Source organism: Maniola jurtina, chromosome 21 (genome assembly GCF_905333055.1).
Source record: "Maniola jurtina chromosome 21, ilManJurt1.1, whole genome shotgun sequence".
In the NCBI taxonomy this organism is placed as follows: domain Eukaryota; kingdom Metazoa; phylum Arthropoda; class Insecta; order Lepidoptera; family Nymphalidae; genus Maniola; species Maniola jurtina.
Window position 1 is genome coordinate 4,809,389 of NC_060049.1, and position 15,486 is coordinate 4,824,874.

General features: G+C 39.8%; 2 protein-coding genes across 4 annotated transcripts; one reads left to right on the forward strand and one right to left on the reverse strand.

The window, feature by feature from the left end:
- Nucleotides 1-221: 221 nt before the first annotated feature.
- On the reverse strand, nt 222-4,392 carry LOC123876211. Of its 3 annotated transcripts, none has more exons than XM_045922391.1 (4): nt 4,374-4,392; nt 3,913-3,975; nt 3,186-3,356; nt 222-464 (listed from the first exon to the last, which is right to left on the reverse strand). In XM_045922391.1, the coding sequence occupies exons 2-4, from the start codon at nt 3,971-3,973 to the stop codon at nt 244-246; spliced, it is 453 nt and encodes a 150-aa protein (XP_045778347.1). In that variant the 5' UTR covers nt 3,974-3,975; nt 4,374-4,392; the 3' UTR covers nt 222-243. The 3 variants fall into 3 exon arrangements, with proteins under 3 accessions (XP_045778347.1, XP_045778345.1, XP_045778346.1); XM_045922389.1 differs by lacking the exon at nt 4,374-4,392 and adding an exon at nt 4,064-4,319; XM_045922390.1 differs by lacking the exon at nt 4,374-4,392 and adding an exon at nt 4,059-4,319 and having other exon boundaries at nt 3,913-3,976.
- A 3,800-nt stretch (nt 4,393-8,192) lies between these two features.
- Nucleotides 8,193-15,177, forward strand: LOC123876210 (pickpocket protein 28-like). Its single transcript, XM_045922387.1, has 10 exons — nt 8,193-8,331; nt 9,748-9,990; nt 10,759-10,879; nt 11,252-11,409; nt 11,636-11,861; nt 12,319-12,586; nt 12,873-12,938; nt 13,634-13,814; nt 14,547-14,638; nt 15,053-15,177. The coding sequence occupies exons 2-10, from the start codon at nt 9,830-9,832 to the stop codon at nt 15,175-15,177; spliced, it is 1,398 nt and encodes a 465-aa protein (XP_045778343.1). The 5' UTR covers nt 8,193-8,331; nt 9,748-9,829.
- Nucleotides 15,178-15,486: the final 309 nt, after the last annotated feature.

Consider the following 15,486-nt stretch of genomic DNA (forward strand, 5'->3'; position numbering starts at 1 on the left):
CAACGAAACAACTATAATTAAAAACTTAGTTCCCGATCCACTATTTTCTAACTTCTACTTATTTTTAGGGTTCAGTACATACCTCAAAAGGAAAAAGGAACCTTTATAGGATCACGTCTGTCATTGTCTGTCTGTCTGTCCGTCTGCCGTGTGTCGGTATTTCGTAAAGATCTTTCTAGCATGTCAACAAATGATAGGTTAAATAAAACAGCAGAACATGAACTATTTAAGTACTATATTCTACTATATTCCACTCCACAAATAAGTGACAGCAGCGAAGACTACGAACAGCACGGTCGCAGCAACAGGGTCCGCCGCCTGCGCGCTGTTGCAGAGGTCGTTGAAGCATTGGCAGTACGTGCCGAGGTGGTCGCTATTGTCATCCTTATAGCACTCCCTCTCGTGGGGCATCCAGCCGCAACCGCGGGTCACTCGCAACTCCGACTCCCTGGTTGGATGGAAAACTAGAAAGAGAAATTTATTTATCATCATCATGATTAATCCATCGCTGAACTACTGAGCACGGGCAGAGTAAATTAGAGTGAGGAAACTCTGAGGTTTGATCCTGAAATCGACATCTGTCAAATAAAACCTGGTCAAGTGCGAGTCGGACTCGCATACGAAGGGTTCCGTACTGTACTAGCGTAGGTACAAGATATTTTAATATTTTTATGTGCAACACAGCAAGTTAATGACAACAGCGCCATCTATATGTGATTTAGTAAATTATTTTTTTCGTGAACACATTTTTTTGTGCCCAGTGGTAAAACGAGACCTCAACAATCTTACAGAGGAGATATCTCTTGCGCTCATGGCTCTCGATGAAGAGCGTTGGGAAGACACAGTCGATCGAGCATCCGAGAATGAGACATCGCTGTATCACCTCTGTAAAAAACTAACCGGACGTGACACTCCAATATATCCATTGTTGGACCAAACGGGTAAGAGAAGATACTCCGTCAAAGACCGGGCTGAAATACTGGCAGAGTACATGGAAAAACAGTTTACCCCAAACCCACCGAACGAGACTGACACCGAAATCATCTGGCACCACACGAATGTTCAAGCTCAAGTAGAGGATTTCCTATCGAGCCAGACTCCACCACTGAAGGGAAACGAATTCATCTCCCCTTCAGAGTTACGGAAAGCGGTCTTGCATTTACCCAGACGTAAGGCACCAGGTCCCGATAGGATTCCGAACATCGCGTTGCAATATCTGCCTAGAAGGGGTTTGGTAGCGCTCACCAGACTCTTCAATGGGATTCTACGCACCGGCCACTTCCCTGAGGCATGGAAGAGAGGAAAGGTCATCGTTCTTCCCAAACCAGGCAAGGACCGCCGCCTAGCTGCTAGTTATCGGCCCATCACGTTATTATCGCACATCGCCAAGCTGTTTGAACGACTGCTGCTACGTAGACTCGAGCCTCACCTGCCCCTGCGTGAGGAGCAGTATGGATTCCGTAGCAGCCACTCAACAACGCTGCAGCTGGCAAGAGTGACCAACTACTTGGCCAACCAACTTAATAACCAGCACTGCACCGTCGGGGTCTTCCTTGATATCGAGAAGGCCTTTGACAGAGTGTGGCATGCTGGACTGTTGGCCAAGGTAATCAACTCCTCGACGCCGCCCGCGATTGTGCGAGTGCTGGCGTCATTTCTCAACGGAAGAACCTTCCATGTCTCCATAGAGGGCGTGGACTCCCAACCACGTCCTATAAGAGCTGGAGTCCCCCAAGGTAGCTGTTTGTCGCCGCGGCTATACGCGGCCTACACAGATGACATTCCCACCCTCCGTGACCATCTGCGTGAGAGTGAAGAGGACGTACTGTTGGCCCTTTATGCGGTTGATAGTGCATTCTTCGCATCGTCCTACCATCAGATCGTTGCCACCAACAAAATGCAACGCCTGCTGGACCTGCTACCGGAGTGGCTAGACAAGTGGAGGATGGCTGTCAACGTTGGGAAGACGGCCGCTCTACTGACTGGTGGCTCAAGGCCGCTACGCAAGCTGAAACTTCGAGAACAGGACATAGAGTGGAAGACCTCAGTGCGGTACTTGGGATGCCACATCGACCGAAAACTGCACATGGCCCCCACAGTTGATCACGTCGTATGCCAGGCAGCGGCGGCCCGGTCGATGCTTCACTCACTATTCAGTTCGAAGCTTACCACTAAAACCAAACTAAGAGTCTACGGAGCCTACGTCCGTTCCCGCTTGACGTACGCGGCCCCAGCCTGGTATGCCCTCTGCCCCGCATACCAGAAGAAGAGACTCCAGGTCCAGCAGAACAGATGCCTGCGCCTGATCGTAGGAGCTCCGAGGTACGTCCGTAATGACGTAATTCACAGGGACACCCGGACACCGACCGTGGAGGAGTACGTCCACCATCTCGCAACCGCTATGTTCGCTCGCGCGGATACAAGTGCATGCCAACACCTCCACGGAATAGCCCCACTACAAACAAGACCACCGGGCGGGCGTCCACTGCCCCGTGAGCTTCTACGTCCCGTATCAATGGTGCCTCCCAACGTAGGCATCGGTGGCGACGAAGACGAAGACGCATCGGACACGACACCCCAACCACCGGACACGATAACCCACCCACCGGATATGGCACTACCAGGAGAGAGAGCCGATAGGGAGAATCCAGATGCCTCAAGGCCGACGTCGAATTCAGGCGCGACCTCAGCCCTTTAGAAAGGGCTGAAATTAACAATCCAGGTAGCTAAAAGGAACCTGTGAGGATACGCCCGGGCAAGGAGGCTCGGCCTCGAGGCCCGTACCCCGATAAACGGTAGTTTGTCGAGAAGACACCATTTTTTTGTGATGTAACCACAAATTCTTTTTTCGAATTTATTCCTTTACTTGTGCTATAAGACCCACCTTCCTACCACGTGATTCTACAATAGATCAACGGGTACCCTAGGTATAGGTTTTCTTGACAGACACGACAGACGGACGGACAGACAGACAGACAACAAAGTGATCCTATAAGAGTTCCGTTTTTCCATTTTGAGGTATGGAACCCTAGGGTTGACGTGAAATACATGGATGTTGGAAGTAATAATTCTCATTACCCCGTGAAATTAAAGACACTTAGTCGTTTCATAGCCTACCTAGCGTCAAATGTAGGTAACATTTGATGCCGGCTAACTTTTATTTGGATAAATAAAAGCAACCTTACCAGTTTGCACGATCTTCCTGCAGAAGAAGTTGACGGCGACTGAGCTGGGGATGGCTCTGTCGCACTCGATGACGGGAATAATGCGCGAGCGCAGCTCTTCTTCATACATGTTGATGTCGAGACAAGCGGTGTTGTTTGCGCTGTTGCAGTAATAACATCGGATGCCTTCAGCTGAAAAATCAAGTTCAAAGACGAAAGTCAAAGCCTTACCTGTTCAAAACGCTCGTTCCCACAAGTGCAACTGATCAATCATTGAACTAGTGAGACTTTTTCTCGATAGTTCAACTGCGTCTAAAGTTTTTAAACAGTTGAATTACTGGAACTAAATAGTTGTGCGGGGAATTTAAAGAAACCGATTAAATAAATCCAAATAGGTATTAGATATATTACCATGGTACCATTGTACACTTTTTGATAGTCAATTGTATATAAGATATATAATAATTGATATACCTACTTGTAATAATCAATTACGTATACTTAGAAGAACCTACGCTGAAGCTACGAGGGTTCAAAACGCGCCCTGGTTTGAGAAGAGCCCATAACAAACTCAGTTTAAAAAATTCATGTTGACCGACTTGTTGCTCGCATGATATGCAAGACCAATATATACCATACCACCCCTGGCTTATATCCTATTGATATACCTATTTTGAGAATCATCTGACTAATTTTAGTACTTAACAGGTACAGGATACAAGATAAGATAAAAAAATACAATACTTACATTTATAAACTAATGATAATAATAGGATCGCTACAGAAAAACTAGCTCTTAACGCCAGCATATCTGAAATTAAATTATCAAGAGATAAAAAATAATACCTATTTTAATCAAAAATTTTACGAGAATGTAGAAGAAATGAAATAAAAATTACCTTGCTTGTTTATTTTAAGATTGTTAACGCTAAGGATTCGTTACGTTGTAACTTGTAATATGTTTAACTAATTACGCAAGATATTACTTAAAACTACTAAGTAATAATATTTGTTGACCAACAAATCACAACAAACTAGAATGATAATGATAACGTAAATATCCTCATTAATAAAATAGATAAGAAGATACTACAAAAATTAATTTTCTTAAGTGATACTTGAAAAATAATAGCTAAAGTACCGTGAACACAGAACAATTTGTTGTAACTGGCTGGTAAATAGATTAGTTCCGATGGTGTGGTCAGTAACTTACGTATAGTGCGATCGAAGGGTCTTGATACTTGAATTCTTTTTTCTTGATTATCAAGACAATAATAATATTGACTTACTCGGGGGGATGTGAAATGTGAATTAGTTCTCATTTCAAATCAGCAAAAAAAAATTTCAAAAGAAAAATAAAACCCACTTCAAAAACCAAAAACACTAAAAAGTAGAAAATAATTTTTGTTTAGCTACACATGTAATGTACCTAGGTATGAAGTCGAGCGAGCATATTAAAACAAAATTAGAAATCCAAGAGTGAAGCTCGCCCGACTTCATACCTAGGTACATTACATGTGTAGCTAAACAAAAATTATTTTCTACTTTTTAGTGTTTTTGGTTTTTGAAGTCGGTTTTATTTTTCTTTTGAAAATTTTTTATTTCACAATTTTTAGTGGCCCCACTGTACTATAATATGCTATGCCCAGTTAAAACCCTACTGTTTACTAAGCTATTACAGTGATCGCGAGCAATTTGCTCTTATCCATTGAGGAGTTCTGTTCTCCATCTCCGAAGATATTCATCAGATCTTCACCAAATTTATATGGGACCACCTGCACAGTATACCCTTTCAAACAAAAAAAAAAATTCCAAATCGGTCCAGGGGTCTTTGAGTAATCGGGGAACATACATAAAAAATAAAAAAAATAAAAAAATAAAAAAAAAAGATCCCGATGAATTGAGAACCTCCTCCTTTTTTGGAAGTCGGTTAAAAAGAACTTACTTTGCTGTTTAAAGTTTCATTAAACCAAGCTATTGACTTCAATAGTAGAAGCTGCCACTTATGCTTTTCTTGTCCTGCGCGCAAATAAAACATCTGACTGATGCTAGAGGTCAATGAACGTTCCGTAAATAGGTTGCTCGAAGTCCATGCCGCGTCGTAGGTGGGGCATTGACCCGAGTTTTGCACGCTATACAATACGGGTTTGAAAAATACTAAATCACTAAAACTACAAGATAAGGTAAATGGTTATTGGCATTGGATTGTGTTACGGTAGTACAATTATAATGCTTTTTAGCGTTCTGGTTACGCCCTGAAATAGCATAAAACGCCTACTGTTATCAAAATTGGTACGTAATTTACGTAAAATGATAACTATTTCATTAAACCAAAGTATCTTATATCACCATAAACATTATAGTTAGCTATATTATAGACCTTATCATTGCGCCAGTGACCCGAAAGTACACAGACAACTAATAAGAACTCGTATCTCAACAGATTACTGTATTACATTATTTTGTTGTTTGTAGTATACATAATATATTTCAATGTAGATATATAGGAAACTTCATTGCACATAAAACATGAAATAATCGAGACAAAACAAGGAAACCAAAAACTAAAAACAATTGTATGCAAAGGCGGTCTTATTGCTTAGATACGTAGTTAGATAGGCGTAGGTATCTAGAGCAAAATCAATTCATAAGATACTATATATAATATAATATAATGCTTCCTCTCATTAAAAATGTCAAAATATGTATTAAATATACAGGAATCGTCCATTTAGGTACAGTTTTATTATAAGCATAGATCAAGGGGCAGCGAGAGCTTAGCAAAAGGGACAGTTTCATGCTAATTCAATTAACATAGACATAAAGTGCATAAAATTAATCCTTTATTCCTGTAATTTGATCTTGGTCTTAAGTTATAGGGCTTCAGGACAATACGAAATCTAACGAGTTTTGATACTTAACGCTAGAAAACTTTATAATTTTGTCAGTGATGACATATGGATTCGAAACATTTTCGCTAAGTACCTATAAACCTCATAGAAAAGCTCCGAGTAAGGCCTCATTTTTTTAACGTCCGTTAAAAAAGCGATCAAATAGAACAAATGCATTCCCAAGTATCTGTTCAACGTTAACGCTTTTTTAACGCGCACTTTGTATTTTCAGCACAACGCCGGGTTTTAACGCAACGCTTTTTTAACGCTCGTGCGAATTAGGGCTAATAATAAGCTCTAATAAGCTTTTCTAACGGACGTTAAAAAAGCTCTCGTGCGAATGAGGCCTTACTCAGTGGGCGATGGAGAGAGATCAAACAAGTCACAGGGAGCCGCTGGATTGAGGCGGCGCAAGACCTCGGCGTGTGGAAGTACCTACAAGAGATCTTTGTCCAGCTGTCGACATCCATCGATTGATAATGATGTTGATGAAATTACGTTAAAAGCTTTATTACGAGTAACTGAAGACAAGTAATTATAGCACTTTAACGGTTAATCGAGTTCTTGTTAATGTGTATAAAAATCGGCCAAGCGCGACTCAGGCGCCCACCGAGGGTTCAGTAGGTATCATACTATCTTGGTAACTTTCCGGCTCTAAAGCGGAATTTACATTACGAAATTACTGGCACGAAATTAGTTTCAGGACATTAATTTATTTATCAAATTGCGCGTGTAGGTATACATCTAATTTCGTGATGTAGGTAAATTCTGCTTTATTCGTGTAAGAGATTCCCTGAAAATAATTTAATTGGATTTCTAACTAAATATTTGGTTTAGGGTTACAATTATTATCCTAATTCCAGGTCTGATACAGACGGAAAGACGGACAGACAATATATGGACAGCAGAGTGATTTAAATAGGGTTCCGATTTTTTTCTCTATAACGTTCAAAGGAGTTGAATGACCTCATTCCACCTTCATTTTTCTATAATCGCACCGCACGCCACCATAAGCAATTTCATCCTCATCACCTGGGTGTCTGGTCCACTTCGACCGCCCATCACATTTTTTTTCCAAGTAAACTCCTTCTGCCGGTGTTCCCACTAGATTTCAACATGGGGTTATTCAAGGGGTTGTTCGAGGGGGTGCTGCAAATGTTCATAAGGTTACAAAAAAAACAAGCATTCTACATTTAGGAAGGATTCCGCAAATCCTACATTTCACGCGGGCGATGCTGAGGACAAAAGCTTGTCTATCTACAATAACATTAAGTGCATTCGACATACCTATTTGTATTTGCATTTAAAGGCATTATAGAGGAATCAAGTAATATACTGCCAATTAAACCAAGTGTTCTTTAGTACTGTTCTTCTGTTAGTACTAAAGAGTTAAGTGCTAATGCTACAATTGGTAGATACGTGTAACTACATTTTTATACAAAACAAAAATATTTAAAAAAGAATTGCGTGTAGAAACTTATGAACATAAATTATTTTTCCAAAAATTATTTTTTTTAAATAATCGTGTTATGCATACTTCCCACGGTGCGTGATTCTCGGATTATCACGCACGGTCAACCACGCACCACACACAAAGCTCGGACGACGACGACGTGTCTGCGCTACAACGAACGACACTCTTCCATGGGGCTGGTCTGCGTCCGTCCGCAATGTCACGCACCGTGGGAAGCCGGTATAAAAATTGAAATAAGTTCAAATAAAAAAAGTTCCTGTAATTGTAAGAGGTTTCAGACAAGTCCCAACTAATTTTAAAAGCCTCGATAGCTCAACGGACTGAATTCCGAAAGGTCGGCGGTTCAAACCCCACCCGTTGCACTATTGTCGTACCCACTCCTGGCACAAGCTTTACGCTTAATTGGAGAGGAAAGGGGAGTATTAGTCACGATTACCTGGACTAATATTCTTTTTTTTTAAATATTATTAAAGACCTGTTAACCCGATTTTAAAAATGCATGCCCTAAAATCGAGAAAACACAATTTTATTACCTGTTGATCAAAATGCCCAAAGTGTTTACAAAAATGAAGAGGTCTAACACAAAGTTCAGAAAGGACCTTACTCGCATATCGAGCAGCCAATATGTCGGACCCTACTACATAAAGGACTTCAAATATATTAGTCCCGAAGTTCTGGTGAATAAGAAAAATGTGAACAAGTTGGCCAAGAGCGAGGGTTGCGGCTTCGTCAAATTGTGGTTACGTGAAGTGTTGAAGGGATTCAAACAATTCCTTTACGAAGGTTCTCTCCATGGAGTGAAGTAAGTTGAAGATCGGACAAACAAAACGAGTCGTTCTGTTGGTGTTTATTCGTGAAGCGCTCCAAAGGGGCGCCGCCGTGCGTATGTCGGCGGGCGCCGGCACAGACGAAGTGCATACTTATACATATAGTTTCCCTAACTTGTAAATAACTACAAACTTGACATTGGCTAATCAGTGTAAAGCCAGACGAGAGAGAGAAAAAAAAAACTTCTGTAAAACCACGTTGGTCATGTATTACCGTCGCGCTTCCTGTACGCCAAAATCTTTACATTTTACAAGTTACAGCCGTGCGTGAAAGGACGTGCCAGAGAATTTGCCATTCGGTGACATAATGTATTGTAAAGCTTGAATGAGGACGTGTGGGCAAGTTGGAAGATGTTATGTCGAATACTAGGAAATCGTACTAGCAAAGTCTGTGAACCGATGATTAACGTAACCATTGCTGTATTTTGTTAGTGCGATCAGCTGAGAATTTCAATACTTACTTGTTGGTTTACAAATGTTGGACGTGGGCGTATTATGCGTAGGAGACGGTATTTAATGATTGTATGGTTCGGTTCACCTATAGATTCTTCATTTAACAAGTGTAAATTAAAAATGTATAACACCCCCGACAAGTGAAGGTTACATTAACTAGAAAAGAGCTGATAACTTTCAAACGGCTGAATCGATTTTCTTGAATTATAGCTAAGAACACTCTCAATCAAGCCACCTTTCAAACAAAACAAAACTAAGTTAAAATCGGTTCATTAGTTTAGGAGCTACGATGCCACAGACAGATAACTACACAGATACACACGTCAAACTTATAATACCCATATTTTTGGATGGGGGTTGAAAATTAATAGGAGGAAAAGTACTTAGTAAGTCTACTAGATAGTGTTGAAGCCAAATATTCCTCGTAACTTAACTATGTCCTAACAGGAATGCATAACTTAGCTACAGGCGCTTTCATTCAATATTGAATGAAAGTATAGCTAACCTGTACAATAAATTGTAAATGAATCTATGTTTAGCTTGGTGACCTCATCACGATCAACCCATCGCCAGCTCACTACTGAGCACAGATCTCGTTCCAGAATGAGAAGGGTTTAGGTCGTAAGTCTGCCAGGCTGGCTCATCTATGAAATTTTAAATAACTTTTATTCCATTGCAACCATTTACCTACCGAGCATGTTTTGAGGTCTTCAATCGTACAATTTTAATAAGATTTTCGAATGTAAGCCCTAATTCGCACGAGCGTTAAAAAGCGTTGAATTAAAACCCGGCGTTGAGCTGAAAATACAAAGTGCGCGTTAAAAAAGCGTTGACGTGTGAACAGATACTTGGGAATGCATTTGTTCTATGAACGCTTTTTAACGGACGTTAAAAAAGCTCTCGTGCGAATGAGGCCTTACTAACGTTTTTAATTTCAGGTACATCTTCGAGCCTACCTTCAGCCATAAAGAACGTGTCACATGGATCGTCATCGTGGTCCTCAGCATCAGCATCTGTGCCATGAACATCATCCAGCTGGTCCTCAAGTGGACGTCCACGCCGTTCGTCAACGTCATCGACTCCTTGCCAACTCCAATTTGGGCTGTTCCTTTCCCGAGCGTTGTGTTATGCCCACATTTACATGTGAAAAAGTCAATTGCTAATGTATCTGAGTTGAAAGGGTGAGGTTTGAGAAATTCGCCTTCTTTGAAGCTTTAATTTTTTTTATTTAGGGTATTATTTTTAACCCCCGACCCAAAAAGAGGGGTGTTATAAGTTTGACGTGTGTATTTGTCTGTGGCATCGTAGCTCTTAAACTAATGAACCGATTTTAATTTAGTTTTTTTTTTTTTGTTTGAAAGGTGGCTTTGATCGAGAGTGTTCTTAGCTGTAATCCAAGAAAATCGGTGCAGCCGTTTGAAAGTTATCAGCTTTTTTCTAGTTAGTGTAACCTTCACTTGTCGGGGGTGTTATAAATTTTTAATTTACACTTGTAATTATATTGATTGGCATGATTGCCAATTAAGTTGATTACATAATAATTAAATTGTACATATCTAGAATTAACTAAGTACCTACATCATTACGTCATAGAGTTCATAGACCATACTTTAGTTTTATGAATGCAACAGTCTGTCTGTGCGTTGTTATCTTTTCAAAGCCCATTATTTTAATCGATTTGTTCATACGAATTACGCTGGCTATACACGATCAAGTTTAGTGGTCCAGTTTATAGCTTGGACTTGAAGCGGCGTCCAGTAAACTTGACGGTGTCTATTTTTTTAAATTCTGTTTTTTAAATACAAGTTAGCACTTGACTGTAATCTCACCTGATGGTAAGTAATGATCGATGCAGTCTAAGATGAAAGCGGGCTAAATAGAAAAAAAAACTTTGACCTTGCTTTTTGAGAGATGAGCTTTTGAAACTGATTGTCCGATTCTTGTTTCAGTATAGAGCGATTTTTCGCATCGGCATTGTGTCCTGAAATGCATGAAGAAGACCAAATACTTGAAATTAAACAAAGGCTTACTTATAAGGAAAATGAAATGCTGCAAAAGTTTATTTTGAAGGTAGCATCATCACGCTATTTTTGAATGCTTGAATTTTGCCTTTAAAGTAATCATTGTCGGTTAGATATCCTTTGGACCCAAAAGATTCAAAGAAAATTTCGCTACAATCCTCACCAATGACAAAAGAGCGTAGATTTGACTTGCAGCTCGCTCCAGCAACGCGTAGGACTTGTATTCATGACATATATAGTATTGTAAATCGATCTTTGAAAAGAGAAACCGCCGAGTTTCTTGGCTCTTCTCGTAAAGACTTTTCGAACCAGTGGTACTTGTGAAAGATTTCTTGAATAAAATAACTTCCATTCTATTCTTCTTAGTTCTTACTAAAAAAAAAGTCGGAACCTTATTTCAGTGATTTTCATTTGTTTTCAGGGTTCGCCAACTTGCTCAGACTTGGTGAAAGTATGCCATTGGCGTTCAGAATACGAGACGGAGTGGTTCAGAAAAGACTGCTGCGAAAAGTTACTGAAACCCATCTTTACTGACTACGGGCTTTGTTATACCTTCAATAGTCTACCGTTGAATGGAATGTAAGTACCTATCTAATGAAAAGTTAATATTCCACTTGCCTCTCCAACTGTGCGTAAAGCTTGTTCTAGGAGTAGGTACGACAATAATGCAACGGGTGGGTTTGAACCGCCAACCTGTCGGTATTCAGTCCGCTCCTCAACTGCTGAACTATTGAGGCTCTTTTTATTTAGAATTACCTCAATATGACATTATTAATTAGATAATAATCTGTAACATTTTCTCCAGGACAAACGAAACAATAGAATGGCAGAAATCTTTCAACCCGTTCGCAAACACCATGTCTCTTGAATGGGACCTCGACAAAGGGTATCCGAAGAAGTTTCCACCGAAACCTGGGACCCTGCCTTTTAGGGTCATGGCGTCTGGAGAAGTAAACGGATTAGGGATCGAACTGTATTTGAATACAAGCGAACATCAGTATGATTGTGATGGGAACAACGTGGGATTCAATGTAAGGGTCTTCGGAACAATAACAATAGAGAGTATTTTTTTTCGAGGGGGAAATCTTCTTAAGATACCCACTCAGGTTTTGTGGGATTTCTACCCACTAAAACCCCCTCGGTGGCCCTCCTCCGCACATATTGAGGACCCATCCGCTCAACCGATTTGTATGAAAGGTACCGAGATAGCTTGCATCCCTGTAATTGACATAGGCAACTTTTTATCCCGGAAAATCAAACAGTTCCCACGGGATCTTTAAAAACCTAAATCCACGCGGACGAAGTCTCGGGCATCCTCTAGTTTTAAATAAAACTTCAGCAAACAGTCAGCCTTTTATTCAGTAGCCACAGAGAAAGAGAGCGGTATTTTAGAGTTGCCACTGAATAGATAGGTAGGTACAATTATTTACACAATGACATATCATAAAGAATAGTGATGCGTTCATACCAAATTTTTTTTCATTTCAGATTCTTATAAGTTCTCCAACCAATCACGTCTACACCAGCACGATTCTTCGCCTCCCCATGGACAGAATGACAACAGTGGAGGTTTCGCCAATAACCTACAAAACCGACAGTTCTCTAAGAGCTCTGTCACCAGACCAGAGGCAATGCTTCTTCCAGAACGAGAGGAAACTCCAGTATTACAAGTTCTACACTGACACCAACTGTAAGCTAGATTTGAGGATTCGGGAAACGATAAAGCAATGCAAATGCTCCTTGTACAATTGGCCGAGTGAGTTTATTAGCAGTTTATGGTAATAATGGTCAAAACTTTTACAATTGCTTTTGAATCGTCAAAAGACCGATTGGTCAAATGAGTTTCCCGTTTATTTTATGGTAATAGTAGTCAAGATATTTATTCAAATAAACTTTCACAAGTTCATTTGAATCATCAAAAGACCACTGGAAAAAAACTAGCAAGAAACTCATGGGTTGCTCTTTTCAAATGTTCAATAAACAATATCCACGCTTATATTTTTATGTGAGTGTCAGCCTTATATTTTTGTTTTCTATTCCAGGAAAGCATCTTTGGAGTCCAATATGTTCAACAAAATCAGATTTTCTATGCGTTTCACAAGTCAAGGGTAAGCAACTAAGCAGTGTAAATCACTGTAATTAATTTTTTTTTTTTTGATAAGTATCATTACCTGATTACTACCGACCTATATCTAACAAGCCGTTGACTGCCAAAAATATGTATGTAGTTTTTGAATCATGGCCAAAAAGTGGAAATTTTCAAAATTTAATATTTTCTAGAAAATACCTAATGCTACTTAAGACGAAGTTTATTTAAGTTTTAATTTGGTTCTACACTTTTTAGACACTTCAGTTTTTCTGAATTCCCATTTTGCAGTTAACGCCTTTTTAGGGTTCCGTATTTCCATAGAGAAAATATTCTTTATTTGTCTGTCTGTCCGTCAAGAGTCAAGACCTATCAAGGGAATCATGAATGAATCAATCGATGAAAGGTAGGTAAGAAGTAGGTAAAGGGAAATATCTGAAAACCGTAAATTTGTGGTTACACCACAATAAAATTAACAAACGTTATTATTATAATACTTTTTATTTATACCACAAGAAGAATATATTATATCACAAGAAGAATAACAGTAAAAGAACAAAAAAACACACACAGAAGGAGGATTCAAAAGGCAACCTTATCGCTTTCTTTTTATCAGGCAGCGTTATTACTGATACCATGGTACGGAACACTTCGTGTGCGATTCCGACTCGCACTTGACCGGGTTTTTAGATATAGGACGGCAGATTATATTCCCAGCCAGAGTAGGAGAACAGCTCATCTACGCGTACTACGCCGACAGCGAAGAGCAAAGGAAACCGCATGAAGACCCAACGTCCTGTTACCCCGCGTGCAACGACGTGCTCTACTCCACCCAGGTCTACTACTCCGACCTCATCAACGATGCTGTCGACGCCAAAACTGATTGGGGACCTCAGAAGTAAGCACCTACAACCTAACCCTAGGTTTTTTTATAACGAAGTTAGCCCTTGACTGCATTTTCATCTGGTGGTAAATAATGATGCAGTCTTAGATGATGAAAGCGGGCTAACTTGGAAGAGATATCGAAGTTTCACTAAACCCGTATTCCTGACCGATTTTTACGCGGCGTTTGAGTACCGTAAACCAAAAAGCCTCTTCCAGGTTAGGCCGCTTCTATCTTAGACAGCAGCATCACCAGGTGAGATTGCAATCAAGGGCTAACTTGTATCTGAATAAAATAAACTTTTATATGCCTTACAAAAACACAACCTTAACCTTAGGTAGATACTATTAAAATTTCTAGTTTCTAACCCAAGTGTGTTCCGTTTCGTCATCACACTAATATTATAAAGGAGAAAGTTTGTATGTGTGTGTGTATGTGTATGTGTGTGTGTGTTTGTATGTTTGTTACTCCTTCACGCTAAAACTACTGGACGGATTGGGCTGAAATTTAGAATGGAGATAGATTATACCCTGGATTAGCACATAGGCTACTTTTTATCCCGGAAAATCAAAGAGTTCCCACGGGAATTTTAAAAACCTACATCCACGCGAACGAAGTCGCGGGTATAAGCTAGTAGACCATATTCATCATTGTTTCCGTGAACCAGTGCGCTAATAAGTACTTATAATATCGAGTGTGATTTTCTTAAAATTTTACTAAGTAAAGTACATTTTATTACTGTTTCAGAGGAGAGCGGACACGCATCAACGTACATTTCTACAACGACATGTTTTTGGGACAACACCGTCATGCCCAATACGATGACTATTATTTTGCAGGTTGTAACATGGCTCTCATTAAATTATTTATTTTGCCACTAGTTTTTTAACCCCCGACCCAAAAAGAGGGGTTTTATAAGTTTGACGTGTGTATCTGTGTATCTGTCTGTGGCATCGTAGCTCCTAAACTAATGAACCGATTTTAATTTAGTTTTTTTTTGTTTGAAAGGTGGCTTGATCGAGAGTGTTCTTAGCTATAATCCAAGAAAATCGGTTCAGCCGTTTGAAAGTTATTAGCTCTTTTCTAGTTACTGTAACCTTCACTTGTCGGGGTTGTTATAAATTTTTAATTTACACTCGGAAACCTCTATGTGTTAAACCTGTGTTCTTGTTCATTGATTTTGACCCTTCTAAGAGTTAACGCGAATCTTCGTTAAGATGAAATTCTACATTCTTAAGAGATTTTTTTCCCAGGTGCAATCGGCGGTCTGCTCAGCCTATTTCTGGGATTCAGCATCATCAGTGTGGCAGAATTAGTGTACTTTGTTATATTAAAACCGATACACATAGCTTTTAAAGCTAATTATAACAGGAACTAATGTTTCCTTTTATTGAATAAAGATATAAAAGAGTATGTAATCACTACGTTATAAAGATATTGCGTGTCATACTTTCTTCTAATAAAATCATTTTCTCAAATTTTTCGTTTTCCTACCAACTTCAAAACTAACCTTTTTAACCCCCGACCCAAAAAGAGGGGTCTTGTAAGTTTGACGTGTGTCTGTATATCTGTGTATCTGTCTGTGGCATCGTAGCTCCTAAACTAATGAACCGATTTTAATTTGGTTTTTTTTTGTTTGAAAGATGGCTTGATCGAGAGTGTTCTTAGCTATAATCCAAGAAAATCG

Excerpts from the sequence above, each read along its gene's own strand:
- LOC123876211 (XM_045922391.1), bottom strand. The coding sequence starts at position 3,973 with ATGCTGGCGTTAAGAGCTAGTTTTTCTGTAGCGATCCTATTATTATCA. Across the intron at positions 3,357-3,912 it reads ATTATCATTAGTTTATAAAT|CTGAAGGCATCCGATGTTAT; the intron begins GTAAGTATTGTA and ends TTGATTTTTCAG. Across the intron at positions 465-3,185 it reads CAGGAAGATCGTGCAAACTG|TTTTCCATCCAACCAGGGAG; the intron begins GTAAGGTTGCTT and ends TTCTCTTTCTAG.
- LOC123876210 (XM_045922387.1), top strand. The coding sequence starts at position 9,830 with ATGAACATCATCCAGCTGGTCCTCAAGTGGACGTCCACGCCGTTCGTC. Across the intron at positions 10,880-11,251 it reads TGCAAAAGTTTATTTTGAAG|GGTTCGCCAACTTGCTCAGA; the intron begins GTAGCATCATCA and ends ATTTGTTTTCAG. Across the intron at positions 12,939-13,633 it reads ATGCGTTTCACAAGTCAAGG|CCAGAGTAGGAGAACAGCTC; the intron begins GTAAGCAACTAA and ends TTATATTCCCAG.